Source organism: Ctenopharyngodon idella, chromosome 23, assembly GCF_019924925.1.
Source record: "Ctenopharyngodon idella isolate HZGC_01 chromosome 23, HZGC01, whole genome shotgun sequence".
NCBI lineage: Eukaryota > Metazoa > Chordata > Actinopteri > Cypriniformes > Xenocyprididae > Ctenopharyngodon > Ctenopharyngodon idella.
In genome coordinates this window covers 1,493,750-1,510,988 of record NC_067242.1, presented here as the reverse complement: position 1 = coordinate 1,510,988, position 17,239 = coordinate 1,493,750, and the positions used below count along the sequence as shown (strand labels likewise).

Genomic DNA, 17,239 nt, shown 5'->3' with positions numbered 1-17,239 from the left:
CAACAGAAAAGTCAGAAAAGTAACGCACATTGCCAATACGATTGCAAAAGTTTGCGCAAACATTTTTACTGAGAATGACTGGAAGCCTAAGCAACACTGATAGCCTCAGCAACAGCATGTTGCTAATACCTGATAGCTTTAAAACAATGAGCATTAAAAGTAACTTAGCTTCTGAAAACATTCAGAGATGAAGGAAAGTGAAATAGCCGGCTGTGACATGGATGCTTGATCTTCTCTTGATATCCTTCTTCATGCGGGTAGTGCAGATCCATCTGAACTTGTTCTTGAGTCAGTCATTGGTATAACTTCATCGACATGTCTAATTGCAGAAGAATTGATGCGAGAAGCAATGCTAACGTTAACTCAGTCACTTCCAAATCAGGCGGCTTATGATCAGTGCGGCGAATTCATGTGTTCAAGAGGTGAAATCCATGTGGGGAACGAAACCCTCTCGCTAAATTCCCGATTGCACATTTCCTAGTGAGATGATGCTGTTTTGCCTGTTGAATTCGCCATTTAATTATCTCCTGAGAAATGCAATAGCTGCTGATAATAGAGGAGCTTATATATGAATGCCGTGATAGCGGTCGTATTCCTATAGGTAGATGTAGTCACCTGGAAGTCAGCTGATGCGAGCTTGACTGACATGACCTGCCAGAACTGACGCTAACGCTGGATTTTTGGGTGAACTAACCCTTTAACATGAAACAATGCCAAATAACAGATTTTATTTGACAGGACAGTTGGAATATCATTATCACTGGTTTCAGGAGCAAACAGCCATGTGAACAAAATTACATTTATGAGTGTTAAATAAACAATTTAGAAATGTAATGTTCAAAGTTGAATCATGCAGCTTATCACAAACTGCAACCAATGAGCAAACTAGAAACGTTATTATTTTTTTCCCACGGAAAACAAGACCAAGAAAAATCTTAAATGTCTTATCTTAAATGTTTGCTTGGTTTGCAATATTATTTTTATATCATGTCTGGATGCTAGACAGTATAAGTTGCTTTCACGGGAAGTTCAGCAGCTGCGTGACAGAAAGCTGATAAAAACACTTAAGTACAAACCCGATTCCAAAAAAGTTGGGACACTGTACAAATTCTGAATAAAAAAGGAATGCAATAATTTACAAATTTCATAAACTTATATTTTATTCACAATAAAATATAGATAACATATCAGATGTTGAAAGTGAGACATTTTGAAATGTCATGCCAAATATTGGCTCATTTTGGATTTCATGAGAGCTACACATTCCAAAAAAGTTGGGACAGGTAGCAATAAGAGGCCGGAAAAGTTAAATGTACATATAAGGAAGAGCTGGAGGATCAATTTGCAACTTATTAGGTCAATTGGCAACATGATTGGGTATAAAAAGAGCCTCTCAGAGTGGCAGTGTCTCTCAGAAGTCAAGATGGGCAGAGGATCACCAATTCCCCCAATGCTGTGGTGAAAAATAGTGGAGCAATATCAGAAAGGAGTTTCTCAGAGAAAAATTGCAAAGAGTTTGAAGTTATCATCATCTACAGTGCATAATATCATCCAAAGATTCAGAGAATCTGGAACAATCTCTGTGCGTAAGGGTCAAGGCCGGAAAACCATACTGGATGCCCGTGATCTTCGGGCCCTTAGACGGCACTGCATCACATACAGGAATGCTACTGTAATGGAAATCACAACATGGGCTCAGGAATACTTCCAGAAAACATTGTCGGTGAACACAATCCACCGTGCCATTCGCCGTTGCCGGCTAAAACTCTATAGGTCAAAAAAGAAGCCATATCTAAACATGATCCAGAAGCGCAGGTGTTTTCTCTGGGGCAAGGCTCATTTAAAATGGACTGTGGCAAAGTGGAAAACTGTTCTGTGGTCAGACGAATCAAAATTTGAAGTTCTTTTTGGAAAACTGGGATGCCATGTCATCCGGACTAAAGAGGACAAGAACAACCCAAGTTGTTATCAGCGCTCAGTTCAGAAGCCTGCATCTCTGATGGTATGGGGTTGCATGAGTGCGTGTGGCATGGGCAGCTTACACATCTGGAAAGGCACCATCAATGCTGAAAGGTATATCCAAGTTCTAGAACAACATATGCTCCCATCCAGACGTCGTCTCTTTCAGGAAAGACCTTTCATTTTCCAACATGACAATGCCAGACCACATACTGCATCAATTACAACATCATGGCTGCGTAGAAGAAGGATCCGGGTACTGAAATGGCCAGCCTGCAGTCCAGATCTTTCACCCATAGAAAACATTTTCCGCATCATAAAGAGGAAGATGCAACAAAGAAGACCTAAGACAGTTGAGCAACTAGAAGCCTGTATTAGACAAGAATGGGACAACATTCCCATTCTTAAACTTGAGCAACTTGTCTCCTCAGTCCCCAGACATTTGCAGACTGTTATAAAAAGAAAGAGGGGATGCCACACAGTGGTAAACATGGCTTTGTCCCAACTTTTTTGAGATGTGTTGATGCCATGAAATTTAAAATCAACTTATTTTTCCCTTAAAATGATACATTTTCTCAGTTTAAACATTTGATATGTCATCTATGTTGTATTCTGAATAAAATATTGAAATTTGAAACTTCAACATCATTGCATTCCTTTTTTATTCACAATTTGTACAGTGTCCCAACTTTTTTGGAATTGGGTTTGTAAATAGTCATTGCTATGGAAATGAAACACTGTTTTGTCTAGTCGCATTAGTGTATACTAGCAGGTTACAAATATATATTTAAGTATTTTGAGAGAGGAGGAAGACCGACTCGATTACGTCATTCGCAGTGCGTCGTGGGCGGAGCTAAAGAGCTCTTTTGGCATGTTTTGCTTGTTGCGACTCTCTGATTGGTGGAAGTTTTCTTATAATTATTTTAGTAGTGGGGAAGCGGAATTAATGTCTGAAATACAGCCATTTTGATGGAAATTCTTTGCTGTTCCCTATTGGCTTGTTCTGTAAAGGCAACTCTTTACTTGATGCTTTTGAATCCATGACATTGGCGTTGCTAATGCCATACTCTCCTGTTTGAGCTACATATTAGGACCTAACCCATTCACACTTGTGCATGATTTCACCAACCGCCAAGAGATCCACATAACTTTTCAAGTATTATCTAGAAAGTATCCACAATGAACATTTACATATAGAAAAAAGATGGAATTTTGGTGTGATTGATATCCTGGTCTTCTCTCAGGCTCTATGGGGATTGAATGGTTGGACCCAAATAATACAATTTCAGCCCCCCAGACCTAAAGGAGTTCCTCGAAATAATTATTCATCCACAATATCTGCTTTTGACATGGGAATCAGTGAAGAGGAGTGGGAAAGGCTACAGAAGGCTCTGGACTGGCCCGGTCCAGATCAAGAAATCACTCAGCTGAATCAGAGCACAAGTCCAGTCCACTCAACATTCTCTATTGTGGGACTCAAGGAGAGTTACAAAGTGGGAGAAAAGATCTCCGTTACCATCACAGCCAGAGACCACAACAAGAACCTGAAAAGATATGGAGGAGATTTCTTTAAAGCAAAACTATTCAATTCAAAGCTAAAGGTGTGTTTATTTTATAATATATTATTTTATATTAAATTTTTATACAAAAAACAATAACAGTATACTGATGTGTCATATTGAGTTTGATTTGCCTGTTAATTGGTTTATTTACAAAATATTACTAATACATATTATGTTTAGGTTTATAAGCTTGCTTTATCTACAGACATTAGTTTTCTGCATTACTCTTTAACCTTCTCCATTCTTCTTGAAGGCGAGTGTGTACGGGGAGGTTGTGGATCACCATAATGGGACTTACTCTGTTGCTCTTCTTCTGCCCTGGGAAGGTCAGGCACAAGTTTATGTGCGTCTAGAGCACTCCAGTGAGGTTGTGCAGATTCTTAAAAAATACAGGGAGTCCTCATTCACACGCAGCCACTATAATGGCCACTTTGAAGGGCCAGGACCCAATAAAACCAGGATCAGTGAAGTAGTACAATGTAATCTTAAGTGGGGTGCAGATGGAAGTTGGAGGAAAGGCGACTGCTGCTGTGAGTATAAGGATATAAAAACAGGGACGGTGTGGCAGTGTGAGAGACCGAAGAAACTTTCTTGTGACAACCTGGTTCATCACTCAAGAGGAGGTTTGGAAGACCCGTTAAATCCTCTTGAGAAGCAACTTCTTACAAAGTAAGTGGGAAAGAATTCAAATTGAATTTCAAAATAATTGTAGAAATGTTCAATTTTTATTATTATTATATTAAAAATTATTATTATTTCTAAGGAAAATATTATTATTTCACAGGAAATTAACAAATGTGGCTATTACTGGAGACAAAAAAATATTAAATGTTCTTCCCAACCCTGCAGGCATTGGTACGTTTACATATGATTCGTGTACGTTTTGACCATTTAATTTCCTGTTTGGAAAAGATTAATAAGAAAGGAAAAAGGTTTTATTATTATTATTATTATTATTATTATTATTATTAACGATTCATTGCAACTAAGTATTCAGCTTTTTTGTTCATTGTTTACAAATTGGTTTAAATATATAATTTGCTCACATGGGCGACACTGAAATGCCCCTTTCCAGTCTGAGTGTTAATCAATATGTAACATCTTCAGGTGCAAAATGTATATTTTTGTATTTATGGATAGATGCTGAAACGTACAATATGAACGTATCGACAGCAATTAAACTTAAACATTTGTACATATTTACAGCTAAAGAAATGCAAAATATTTACTAACATTTTATATCATAAAGATATTTGTATAATTGCCCTTTTACCATTTTATAGATAAATTGTAGATCTCTTAATATTACCCCCAAATTCAAACATAACCATTTTAAAGAGGATATAAAAAGAATATATAAAACGTAATAAAAAGAAATGTGTAGGAAAATGACACTTTCAGTAACAATACCGCTAACCCCACTCCTACCTCTAAACCTACCCATACCCATTTCTTATTATAAAGATAAAACATAACAGACAGACAAGTGGAATCACAATAATTGATTTATTGAAAAATGTCAAAGGCGGTACCAAAAGTAGTTCAAAATATAGCTGCATGCAGCCATTAAGGAGCCAAGCACAAAGAAGGCATGATAAGCATGGCTGGGAGCATCAGACCAACTGCAACAATGAGCAAATAAAGACCTGTTAAGGTCATTTTAGGCAAAATAGCTGAAAAATCATAAATACAGTTAATAATAATCATTTAATGGTTTATCACTTTCAACCAATAGGTGGCGCTGTGACCAAATTGATGCCAAGTTTGGTGTAAATATGTCAAAGCATTGCAGAGATACAGCCTCAAGAGTCGTTTTGGCATCATGCCTCAAATTCGTCGCTGCTGTATACAAAAACAGTTTTGTGTATCAACACGAAATCCATAATTTTTTGCCAGCATGATCTGAAGATGATGTGATTCAATTTTAGTGAAAATTGTATTGTACAAATGGTCCTGGGAGGAATTAAAGTTGTTTTTTAAAGAAAATCAAAATGGCCAACAGAAAGTTTGGCCGACTATGGCAAAATTGGTATCTATGTTCTCAGCATGACCCAAGGAAAGTTTCATTACAATAGGTTAAATTAATCAGAAGTTATTAGCATTTTTGTAAATTTCATTATAACTTTTGACTTTTATAACCCTTTGAGTACCTTCAGAACATGGTGCCAAAAACACATACCGAGCTCCGTAACGATGCGCCAATGCGTTCATAAAATATAGCATTTTGTGGCAAAATTCAAAATGGCCGACCTCCAAAATGGCTGATATGGAAAAATTGGGTATCGTTCAACCGTCAGAACTGTACCTTGCATCCTGTCTTGATGCTATGTAGAACCCAAGGATCCGATGTAACTTTCTCCCAAATGTCCAGGCATAGTTGGGAGCATACTCTGGCGACTCCAAGACCGTTAATCCCAGGGTTTAGGATCCCTGGGAGTACGCCTCATGTGAGACTGGTCAGTTTGGGGAGCTTGGTTAGATTGTCTGGTGCCTCTATCATGGGATTGGTAACCCCAAGTTTGTCTTCTGTTATACCCCCAGAGTTCAGGGAAAGTGTGGCAGCTGAAAGGATTTAGCACCTCTATGGCCATATCTAGTTGGTCCAAAGTGATCAAATGTTTGCTGAACTGATTCTCTTCTGCGTCTTGCCTGATTGGCCGTATCCATTAGAGATTGGGAATCAGGGTTAAATACCTCACCTGGAACAACTGGCATACTAGACAGTTCTTTCCTGATTAGTCTGAGCAAACCAGATCTGCCTCCGGGCTAAAATTGCTAAGGACATAGATGCTCCAATGCCTCTGGTAAACTGTGTGCGTGATGAGTGCTGTGTCAACCAAATTCATAATATCACGATCTTCTGTACTGACAACTTTCCTCAAAAAATCTAAATCTATCCCATGGTGTTTCCTGATTGGGCTGCCCACATAGCTGTGTTATATGCTTGGCACATTAACCAATCTGTCTTCTGGCACTCTCTACCAGGACAACAAGGATTATCCGTGACCCGATCATGGCACAAGGTGGTTAAGGCTGTGATCTCTCGCTCCACTGAAGGCATGTTCCCCATACCACTGTCAGGAGAGTAATTTATTTTAGGAAACCGCCTACAACCTACATTAAACTGGGGGCAGCTTTTGTATTATTTTAGGCTTTTCTCAACCTCTGAGAATAAATCTCCACCACAGGAATAGACACAGGAGGCTGAATGCTCACCCATACACCTTGTTGGGGGGGGCTGCAGTTGTAGCTTCTTCCCGAGCATCATGGCCCAGGATCCTTGATGCGACAAAGAATGTCAGAGTGTGGGCTCCCTTCCTCTGAATTGTCAAACCTTGATTCATCCTCATCTTCAGCCTTCCCCTCACTACCAATGGGAATTATTCACAGGCAGTGAGATGACATGCATTGAATCATCCTCCCCTTCCTGGTATGATGTTAACTCATCCTCATAGGAGTGTGCAGCAGGGAGCGTGAACAGTTGAGCACTTACTGCAAAACAACGTGTTTCGAGCTTACCAGCCAAGTCACATAACGTTGCCAAGATTTGCATCTGAGTGTCGTCCTTGGGCTCTTGGATCACTGTGGGTCCTTCCCCATTTATTCTGAGTTATGTCAGGGTGCAGGAGCCTGGTGGTAGCATCAGGAGTATGATCTCTCTTGCATTTTCCAGAATGTTCCTCCAACAAGGAACTATTGTAAAACACCTCTTTGCACATGAATGCATGGCACTATTTCCTGCAAAGATAGCCCCATTGCAGCTGCACAGGGGTATTCAGTATCGTTCAATAAATGTTGTATACCCAAACAGGAAGGGCATTCCTGGTGCCCATCCTGTGAGTGCGTACCAGATTGGCAAAACTGACATTTTGAGTGACTCATGACAACAAGTTCAAGTCACTCAAAATAAATAGCAATCTATGATAAGGAAAAAGAAACAAAAGATTAACTTTAACCAATCACAGTATAATAAATAATTATTGAAGTTGAACTGCAAGTTTTCAAAATAAACTACTTGGCATTAGTTTTAAAACACAAGTAACAACAATGTCATTAACATATAGATTGAGACGAATCACCATTCATTAATCATCCTTCTAATTAAGTCTGCGAACAGAGCTCTTTGAAGTATATTAACAACAAACACCTGTAAACTATAGAACTAAAGAAACACTCACCGACATGCATTCCAACAATACGCCAAGATATATAAATGTGGAGAAATCCACCGCATTCCTCAGGGTCGTAAAGCACTTGCACAAAAACATGATGGATTGGACCTGCAATCTCTCCTGCAATTAAGCTTAAATGCGATCTACTGATACGGCCTCAGATGAGGCAAGAAAGGCAAAGAGGAAGTGGTTGGTTCGTCCAGATATTATATAATATCCAAACCCTAAGGTCAGTGACCTTATATTGTTGATATTAGGTATCTTCATTCAGGATAGGACCGTGGTGATGGTCTAAGAGGTTGAAAGACATTCCGCACTTTACGTGAAAATACTCATGAGATCATGATGCCCTGTCATCTTATTGGGCAAACTGCCCTGCCTTTACGGCCTTTATTGTGTCATGCAGAGTTGGTACAGCACTGCCAATGTGTTTACACTTTAATAATATGTTGTCGCGCAGATGTAGGCAGCGTTTCAATGAATGAAATATGCAAATAAACCAATATGTACACAATAAACAAATAAAAATAATCAAGGCAAATTTTTGTTTTCCTTTTCCCTAAACATAAAAGCAAGCCAAATTTTTTATTTTTTTATTTTTTCCAAATAGGAAATGGTCAAAACATACACTGACCGCATGTCAGAAGAGAGATAGCATCTGAAATCAAATGAATGGAATGAATAGAATTTGCATAATTTTGACAATTTTTAAGTGAATGTGTCTTTGATTCAGGCACAAAGGAGAGATGCAGATCTGGCATGACGACACCAGTTCCTGCAGGGTTCTATCTGAAAGATGTCTGGAAGTCTTTTGTATGCAACACCGGGCAGTTCAGTTCTGCACAAATGGGAAACTGTCTTAAAAACAAGATAGTCTACTTGATGGGAGACTCTACCACAAGGCAGTGGTTTGAGTATTTTGAAAGAAAAGTGCCAGGCAAGTTATATAATTTAATTTAAGACTTGATAGCATGAATATATAACATGAAATAAGGAAATGACATACAGAGGCACCACAAAGTATGTTGAACATCCAATCAACTGACACACCTTTCAAGCAAAACATATAAAAGACATTCATCAGGTTTTAAACTTGCAAAATGTCATTACCAAAATGTCTTTTAAAAAAGAAGTTAGTTCTGAGAAATGCTCATGCCAATTTTTTTTTTTTTGCAGATGCTACTTAGTTTGATATTTTGTATCTAATGCAATGAGGCATGCACTTAAATCAGTTATATAGTTCACCAAAAATTTAAATTCTGTCTTCACTTACCCTCATGTTGTTCTCAACTTGGATGACTTTCTTTCTTTGGAACACAAAAGAAGATGTTTTGAAAAAAATAAGCTGATAATATTCAGTCCAAAATATACACTAAAAGTCAATAGGGTCCAGTGTTGTTTTGGACCTCACTGACACTTATTATAATGAAAAAGACAACTGAAACATTAGTCAAAATATCTTTTTGTTTTCCGCAGAAGAAATAAAGGCATAAAGGTGTTACAGGGTGAACTATCCCTTAAAGGGTTAGTTCATTCAAAAATGAAAATTCTGTCATCATTTACTCACCATCATATCATTCCAAACCCGTAAGACTTTGGTTCTTCTTCGGAACACACATGAAGATATTATGGTTACACTTTATTTTACAGTATGTGTATGTTACATCTGTAATTGTTTACCAGCAGATGGCAGCCTTCCTTATTGTCACACTCTGTTATTCCCGGACTCCATTTACCAGAACTCTCATTATTAGTTTATCAGTATCAGCTGTGTTTTGTTTAAACCATGTAATTAACTCTGTCTATTTATATTCCTCTAGGCTTTGTATCAGGATGAAGTCTTGTTTTCGTGTTTCATGTTACTGACAGTTTTATGTGTGGTTTCATTGTTCCTGGTTCTGATTTCTGCCTTGACTTCGTTTTGGACTGATAATTTGTGCTTTGACCTTCTGCCTGGCTTTTGGACTATGACTGTGGATTGTATTTTCTCATTAAACTGCACGTGGATTCTCACTCTCTGTGCTCAGTGCTGTTATTTCGTAACAGTGTACTTACCCAAGAAAGTACTGGTAATATTAGCTAACTGCATGGGTTAAGGTTAGGTTTAGGGGTCGATTCTGGGTTAGTACCTAGTAATAATCCAGTTATTGTAATTGCTATAATAAGTACATAGTATGTACATGCAGAACAGGCCTGTAAAATAAAGTAGTACGGATATTTTTAATTAAATCTGAGATATTTCTGTCCTACCATTGACAGTCTAAACAACTACCACTTTGACACTTCAAAAAAGGTCATAAAAAGATTGTAAAAGTAATCCATATGAATTAAGCAGTTTAATCCAAAACTTAATTTGAGTTTCGAAGATGAATGAAAGCCTTACAAATTTGGGAAGAAATGAGGGTGAGTAAATGATGACAGAATTTTCATTTTTTGGGTGAACTAACCCATTAAGTGCCCTATACTTTAGGGAGCTGCTGTGTACAATAAAAAGCAACTTTCTAAAGCAATTTGATAAATAATAATGTATAATAATTCTAATGTTCTTTTCACTTATCTTATTTAGGCATAAAAAGAATGGACCTCCACACTCCTCGTACCGGTGGACCCCTGATGGCTGTAGAGATGAAAAATAATATCATTGTTCACTGGAGGCCACACGGTGTTCCTTTACGGTTTACTAAAATGCTCATTACTGACCTGCATTTTATCAGTAATGATATTGATGAAATAGCTGGTGGTCCTCATGCAGTCGTTGTCTTTACAATTTTTGCCCACTTAGTTTTTCACCCAATAACATTTTATGTGCATGAAGTGGCCAAAATCCGTCAGTCTGTAGTTGCTCTGCTGAGTCGTGCACCAGAGACTACCGTCATCATCAAGTCTGGAAACACTGCAGGAGTAAAGGTACAATTGCTTAGTTTAGTTTTCTTGTGATAATATTTTGTTGAACAAGAAAAATTATGTAAAATTCCTTCTTTTAAAGACCCAAAATTGAAAATTTGTCATCATTCACTCATACTCATGTCATTCCAAACCTGACTTTCATCTGTGAAACAGATTAGCAGAATGTCGGAGCTCTCTTCTTTACAGTGAATGTGGATGGGAACTAAAGGCTGTCAAGCTACAAAAAGGATCATAAAAGCATAATCAAAGTAGTCAAGATGGATGAGAAGGATGAATCACTTTGGGGAAAATGATTCCTTTATACTAAATAAAAGGAATATATTGTTATTTTTTCCATGGTAGGAGAGGTATTACTTTATTCTTAGACCCCATTGACTTCCATAGTATCCAAAAAATACTATGGAAGTCAATGGGGTCCCATCAACTGTTTAGTTAACAACATTCTTCAAAATAACTTCTTTTGTGTTCAGCAGAAGAAAGAAATTCATAGAGGTTTGGAACTAATTGAAGATGCGTAAATGATGACAGAACTTCATTTTTGGGCAAACTGTCCCTTTAAGCAAGATTCTTAATTCTCAAATATACACAGATCAGGCATGACAGGTGAAGTGAATAACACTGATTATCTCTTCATCACGGCACCTGTTAGTGGGTGGATATATTAGGCAGCAAGTGAACATTTTGTCCTCAAAGTTGATGTGTTAGAAGCAGGAAAAATGGCCAAGCGTAAAGATTTGAGCGAGTTTGACAAGGGCCAAATTGTGATGGCTAGACAACTGGGTCAGAGCATCTCCAAAACTGCAGCTCTTGTGGGGTGTTCCCGGTCTGCAGTGGTCAGTATCTATCAAAAGTGATCCAAGCAAGGAACAGTGGTGAACCGGCGACAGGGTCAGGGTCAGAATACACAGTGCATCACAGTTTGTTGCGTATGGGGCTGCATAGACACAGACCAGTCAGGGTGCCCGTGCTGACCCCTGTCCACTGCCGAAAGTACCAACAGTGGGCACGTAAGCATCAGAACTGGACCACGGAGCAATGGAAGAAGGTGTCCTGGTCTGATGAATCACATTTTCTTTTACATCACGTGGATGGTCGGGTACGTGTGCGTCGCTTACCTGGGGAACACATGGCACCAGGATGCACTATGGGAAGAAGGCAAACCGGCGGAGGCAATGCGATGCTTTGGGCAATGTTCTGCTGGGAAACCTTGGGTCCTGCCATCCATGTGGATGTTACTTTGACACGTACCACCTACCTAAGCATTGTTGCAGACCATGTACACCCTTTCATGGAAACGGTATTCCCTGGTGGCTGTGGCCTCTTTCAGCAGGATAATGCGTCCTGACACAAAGCAAAAATGGTTCAGGAATGGTTTGAGGAGCACTCAAACTCCCCAAACTCCTACAAATTCTCCAGATCTCAATCCAATCGAGCATCTGTGGGATGTGCTGAACAAACAAGTCCGATCCATGGAGGCTCCACTTCGCAACTTACAGGACTTAAAGGATCTGCTGCTAACATCTTGGTGTCAGATACCACAGCACACCTTCAGGGATCTAGAGGAGTCCATGCCTCGACGGGTCAGGGCTGTTTTGGCAGAAAAAGGGAGACCAACACAATATTAGGAAGGTGGTCGTAATGTTATGCCTGATCAGTGTATATCATGTAATAGACAAAAGTACAAAAAAGTACAGGGCTTTATGTCCAGTAGACACACAGTAGCAATAAATACAAACAATACACTTAATGTAGTTTTTCCAAACAATGTCTTTATACATTTTTATATTTTATTCTTTAATCATATTACTCTGTGTCCTGTTGTTTTATTTGTATGTGTGCTCTGGAAGCTTCATTTACCTTTTGTTGTGCATGCAGGCTCTTTTTGATAACTGTGATTCTGATCTGTTGTTACAGAATATTTTTCAAAGTGATTGGTATACAGTGCAGCTGAACATGGTGATGCAGGAGATGTTCAGAGATATTGATGGAGTAATCTACTTCGATGTCTGGCAGATGACTTCCTGTCACTATCTAAGTGAAAATATTCACCCAGGCACTGTTATCATTGCTAATGAGATCCAAATGTTACTCTCATATGTCTGTCCTGTCTGACAAAACCCCAAAGAATAACATTTACCTTGCTTCATCGTCATCATCTACAGTGTACATACAGTGAGACAATGTACATACAAACAAACTTGAACAAAATGTTAACAAATACCCTTATGAATAATGCATAATGTAATATCTAACATTTTTTAATAAATAAATTGGTTACACTTTATTTTAAGGTGTCCGCGTTAGTCATATTATACATTTAAGAACTGAGTAATAATAATTAACTACATGTACTTAGTATAGGGTTAAGGTTTGGTTTAGGGTTAGTTGCATGTAATTAAGCACAGTTTATAATAATTACTATATTAACTACATGTAATGTGTAACGAGGACACTAAAATAAAGTGTTAACATGAATTGTATTATTAAATCAAAACATAAATTATGTGAATAAAATAATCTGTAAATAAAGTGACCATGTTACAACTGTTTTGGCTGTCTCTGTTCATTTATGGAGTCTGTACAGTAAATACCTTTAAAAAAAAAAAAAAAAAAAAAAAAAAAAAATTTTTTTTTTTTTTTTTGAAGTGTAATTATGATAATTTTTATGTAGTAGAACAGTTAAAAACATGGTTTAACCAGAACATACCTACATGACTATACTATAAGTTGTCCATGTCCCGTAAGACATACATTTTATTTGGATAGGCATAAGTGATATGAATTAACATAAAAACAAATTAAATAAATAAAGATAACTCATGTTTGGTGCAAAATGTAATAAAAAATATATATATATATATTGATGAAGAATTTGATGGTAATAGGGAACATAAAAAGATCTTCTAGGAGAAAAGAAAGTGAGTGGCTAGCAAAGACCAGGATAAACTTGAAAGTTCAAGCCATAACCAGGGGAAAGAGCGATCTGAATTACATCTGCAGTACCGAGCTGGAATGCCTGGATTTTATGGAGCACCTGGTTGTATTTACCAGCTTCTTGTGTCACCAGAGCTAAATGAACCTAAGCTTTCTCTGTGTTTTCTGGGCCTCAGCTTAGTGTTTCCTATAGTAACTGGCCGTAAGTATCACAGATGAATTGACTCGCTTTTTAGGTGACATCATTCTTTTCAGTGGGAGATATTCTGTGTTCTATCTTTCCAAAATGGCCAGGCAATTGAAGCCTAAATGGAGGAATTCCTGCAATATAGCCATCTTTCAACCTGGACTGACCACCAGTTAATGGATTTGTTTTGGAGTGGGTTGGATCCACACGTTGCCCCATGGATACCAGTAGGTGATTCCAGCTACAATCTTGAACGCTATTTTGATATGGTGCTCTGGTCATGTGAAATTCCCCAGTCTGTTCCAGTGAGAGAAATTCCAGAGCCTGTTTCAGTCCTAGAGTCAGCTCCTGAGGATGCAGCGCTGACCATTATGGCCACGGCCATTTTGTGTGTGTGGGCTGCACACACGTTGGCTTCAGCCCCTGACCAGAGTCCAGTGAAGGCCTCCAGCCCCTGACCAGAGTCCAGTGTCGACTCCAACCTCTTAGCACTGTCCAGTGTCTGCTTCAGCCCCTGAATTCACTCCAGTGTTGACTCTAGTCCCTGAGCCCGCTCCAGAGTCCACTCCCACCCATAAGCCTGCTCTAGAGTCCACTCCCACCCATGAGCCTGCTCCAGAGTCTGCTCCATCCCATGAGCCTGCTCCTGAATCCGCTCCAGCCCACGAGCCCGCTTCAAAGTCCACTCCAGCCCATGAGCCTGCTCCAGAATCTGCTCCAGCCCATGATCCCGCTTCAGAATCTACTCCAGCCCATGAGCCCGCTTCAGAGTCTGCTCCATCCCATGAGCCTGCTTCTGAATCTGCTCCAGTCCATGAGGCCGCTCTAGAGTCCACTCCCACCCATGAGCCTGCTCCAGAGTCTGCTCCATCCCATGAGCCTGCTCCTGAATCCGCTCCAGCCCACGAGCCCGCTTCAAAGTCCACTCCAGCCCATGAGCCTGCTCCAGAATCTGCTCCAGCCCATGATCCCGCTTCAGAATCTACTCCAGCCCATGAGCCCGCTTCAGAGTCTGCTCCAGCCCATGAGCCCGCTCCAAAGTCTGCTCCAGCCCTTGAGCCCACTCCAGAATCCACTCCAGCCCATGAGCCTGCTCCAATGTCCACTCCAGCCCATAAAGAAATAAAGTGATTTTACTGGGAAGGTGTCATTTTTTTTTTATTAATGGTTTTCAACCACTTAACATAACCAACAGAAACTTAACAAAACAGAACATGATCATGACATTACACGATGATGGACACCCAGAGTCCAGCCAGGATGATGTCGAGTCGACTGAGGAAGGAGCCATGGTGGAGATTTGGTTGTTGACACCAAGGGGTACGATGGACTGAGATGGAGCCGCTGGAGATCTAAGTGGAGCTGATGAGCGGATGAGCCCACACGCCATCGATGGCTCTGGAGACCAAGGCAGAGCCACAGTAACAAGCATCTGTCTAGGGTCCAGTATTCTGTCAAGTAACTGTGGCTGAAGTGAAGCACACGACAAAAGGAATCCAGCAAAACAGTTCTATTCAAAACAGACCAAGGCGGAGCCAGACAGAGCCAATGGCACAGGCAGGACAACGTCTGACTGGCTGGGCGGGAACTCTGGAGACATAGGAAACTCTAAGCTGGGTGGGACCAGTGGGGACGGGAGAAACAGGGGAATAACCTCCACAAAATCTTCCAAATAGGGCAGGACTGTAAGATAAAGTGTAAATAAATTGTATTAGAAAAGTAGCATGAATTCATAAATGTAATAAAGTGATTCTGTTACAACTGTTTTGTCCGTCTCCACTCATTTATGGAATCTATATAGTAAATACCTTTTAAACCTTTTTTCAGCGTACCACAAACAGCTTTCAGTTTTGAAGTGCAAGTATGATCATTTGTATGAAGTAGATTTCACTTTTCTTTACTGCTGTGTTCAATTTACTAAATTAGTAGAAGTGTCAAAAACTGGGTTAACCATACAATACCAACATGACTATAACTATAAGTTGTTCAGGTCCCATAAGACAAACACATTTTATTTGGATAGGTATAACATGACATGAATTAAAGGTGTGGTAAACAATTTCTGACAACGCTGTTGAAAGTGGATCGGACCGAGCACCACAACACACTTGCAGCAAATCAGCAGTAAGGGGCGTGTCCACTCATGATGGGGGAGGACAGAGTGAGCAAGCAGGAGATTTGAAGAAAGACTGTAGAAAGAGAGATGGCTGAGAGACATTACAAAAGAGAAAGGCCAGATGAATATTACTGGAAAAAGAGGGGTTATGATCAGACGTTAATATTAGAGAAGCTTTCAAATGCTGGAGAGACCTAATCAGGAGGCCTGAAAATTGACGCAGAGGTTGCATTGTTTCTGCTCCATACGTGAGTAACATTGGTTTTGCTGTTTTGCTTGTATATACTCTTGTGTACTGTATGTTCATTTTTTGTTCTTTCTTGTTGTTTGTTCATCATCTTCACTTCATTCGTGAAGTATTATTTTGCTTCACTTCGGCTATGGTAAAGAGACATCCACTCTTGCATTGCATGTTCGTGCATTTTTGGGATGAAGCAATGAAGGGAGGGGTGTGTCTGTTTGGGGTGATTTCAAATATCAAGTTTTTCTCAGAAATCGCTTTCTGCACCTTTAAAGGGGTTATGAATTGAGAAATCAACTTTTCCTTAAACTTTTGATATATAAGAGGTCATCATACTATAAGAATATCTGTAATTTTCAGAACTGAAAACTTCCTTGTTGGTCCAGTAAAAGCTTTCATTGACACCAGGCCCAGCGTATGACTCTATGTCATAGATAGGTGAAACGCCATCTCCACAGAAGAAATCAACGGCCACTTCATTGTTGCAACGTTAGCCCCGCCCACTGGCGCGTTAGTGAGATGAGGAGGAGAGAAGAGCATTACTGGACAAAAATGTGAATGTCTCAGTTGAGCTTTATTTATTTGTATTCGGTACATTTCACTGTGGAATCTTTGGTAAAGCAGTCGCATTTCGACGCAGGCTACTAAACAGTCATCTTTACGTTGTTTCACTTTGTAGGATGAAAATAATCTGTTATTAAAACGGTGATTAAATTATATATAGAAAGCGATCAAAGAACGCTCCCTTTGCAATCGCTGGAGTTGTCAATCAAACAGCGCAAGTTTATCAGTGACTGAGTTCTGGACACGCCAAAGCTCCCATTTTATTCAACAAAACTCTTAGTTACATTGTGTTTGTAGTGTTAGTTACGATAAAAGCATTCGTTAGTGTGCAGAAATTGAGTTGCAATGACGAGATCACTGCTTTCATGCGCTCAACAACATGTCTGTGATCGGCTACAATCTTCATCACTGCAACCTTTCATGCCACGATCTAAATAATAATGCCATAGATCTAAATGTAATGCAGAACTTTTCAGGATTAGTTAACCTTGAGAGCTGTAATAGTAAAATCGTGCAAAAATTTTTCGAGAGAGTAATATTTAGCTATTTCAAATGGAAAGATGTCAGCCAATCACAGCAGTGGGCGTTTACACTGAA

General features: G+C 39.3%; 1 protein-coding gene across 1 annotated transcript; it reads left to right on the top strand.

Moving 5' to 3' along the window:
- The first annotated feature begins 251 nt into the window (after window positions 1-251).
- LOC127506485 (NXPE family member 3-like) lies at window positions 252-12,967 on the top strand. The gene is made up of 7 exons (XM_051883046.1): window positions 252-257; window positions 3,249-3,560; window positions 3,775-4,190; window positions 4,306-4,376; window positions 8,427-8,630; window positions 10,260-10,600; window positions 12,515-12,967. The coding sequence occupies exons 1-7, from the start codon at window positions 252-254 to the stop codon at window positions 12,710-12,712; spliced, it is 1,548 nt and encodes a 515-aa protein (XP_051739006.1). The 3' UTR covers window positions 12,713-12,967.
- Window positions 12,968-17,239: the final 4,272 nt, after the last annotated feature.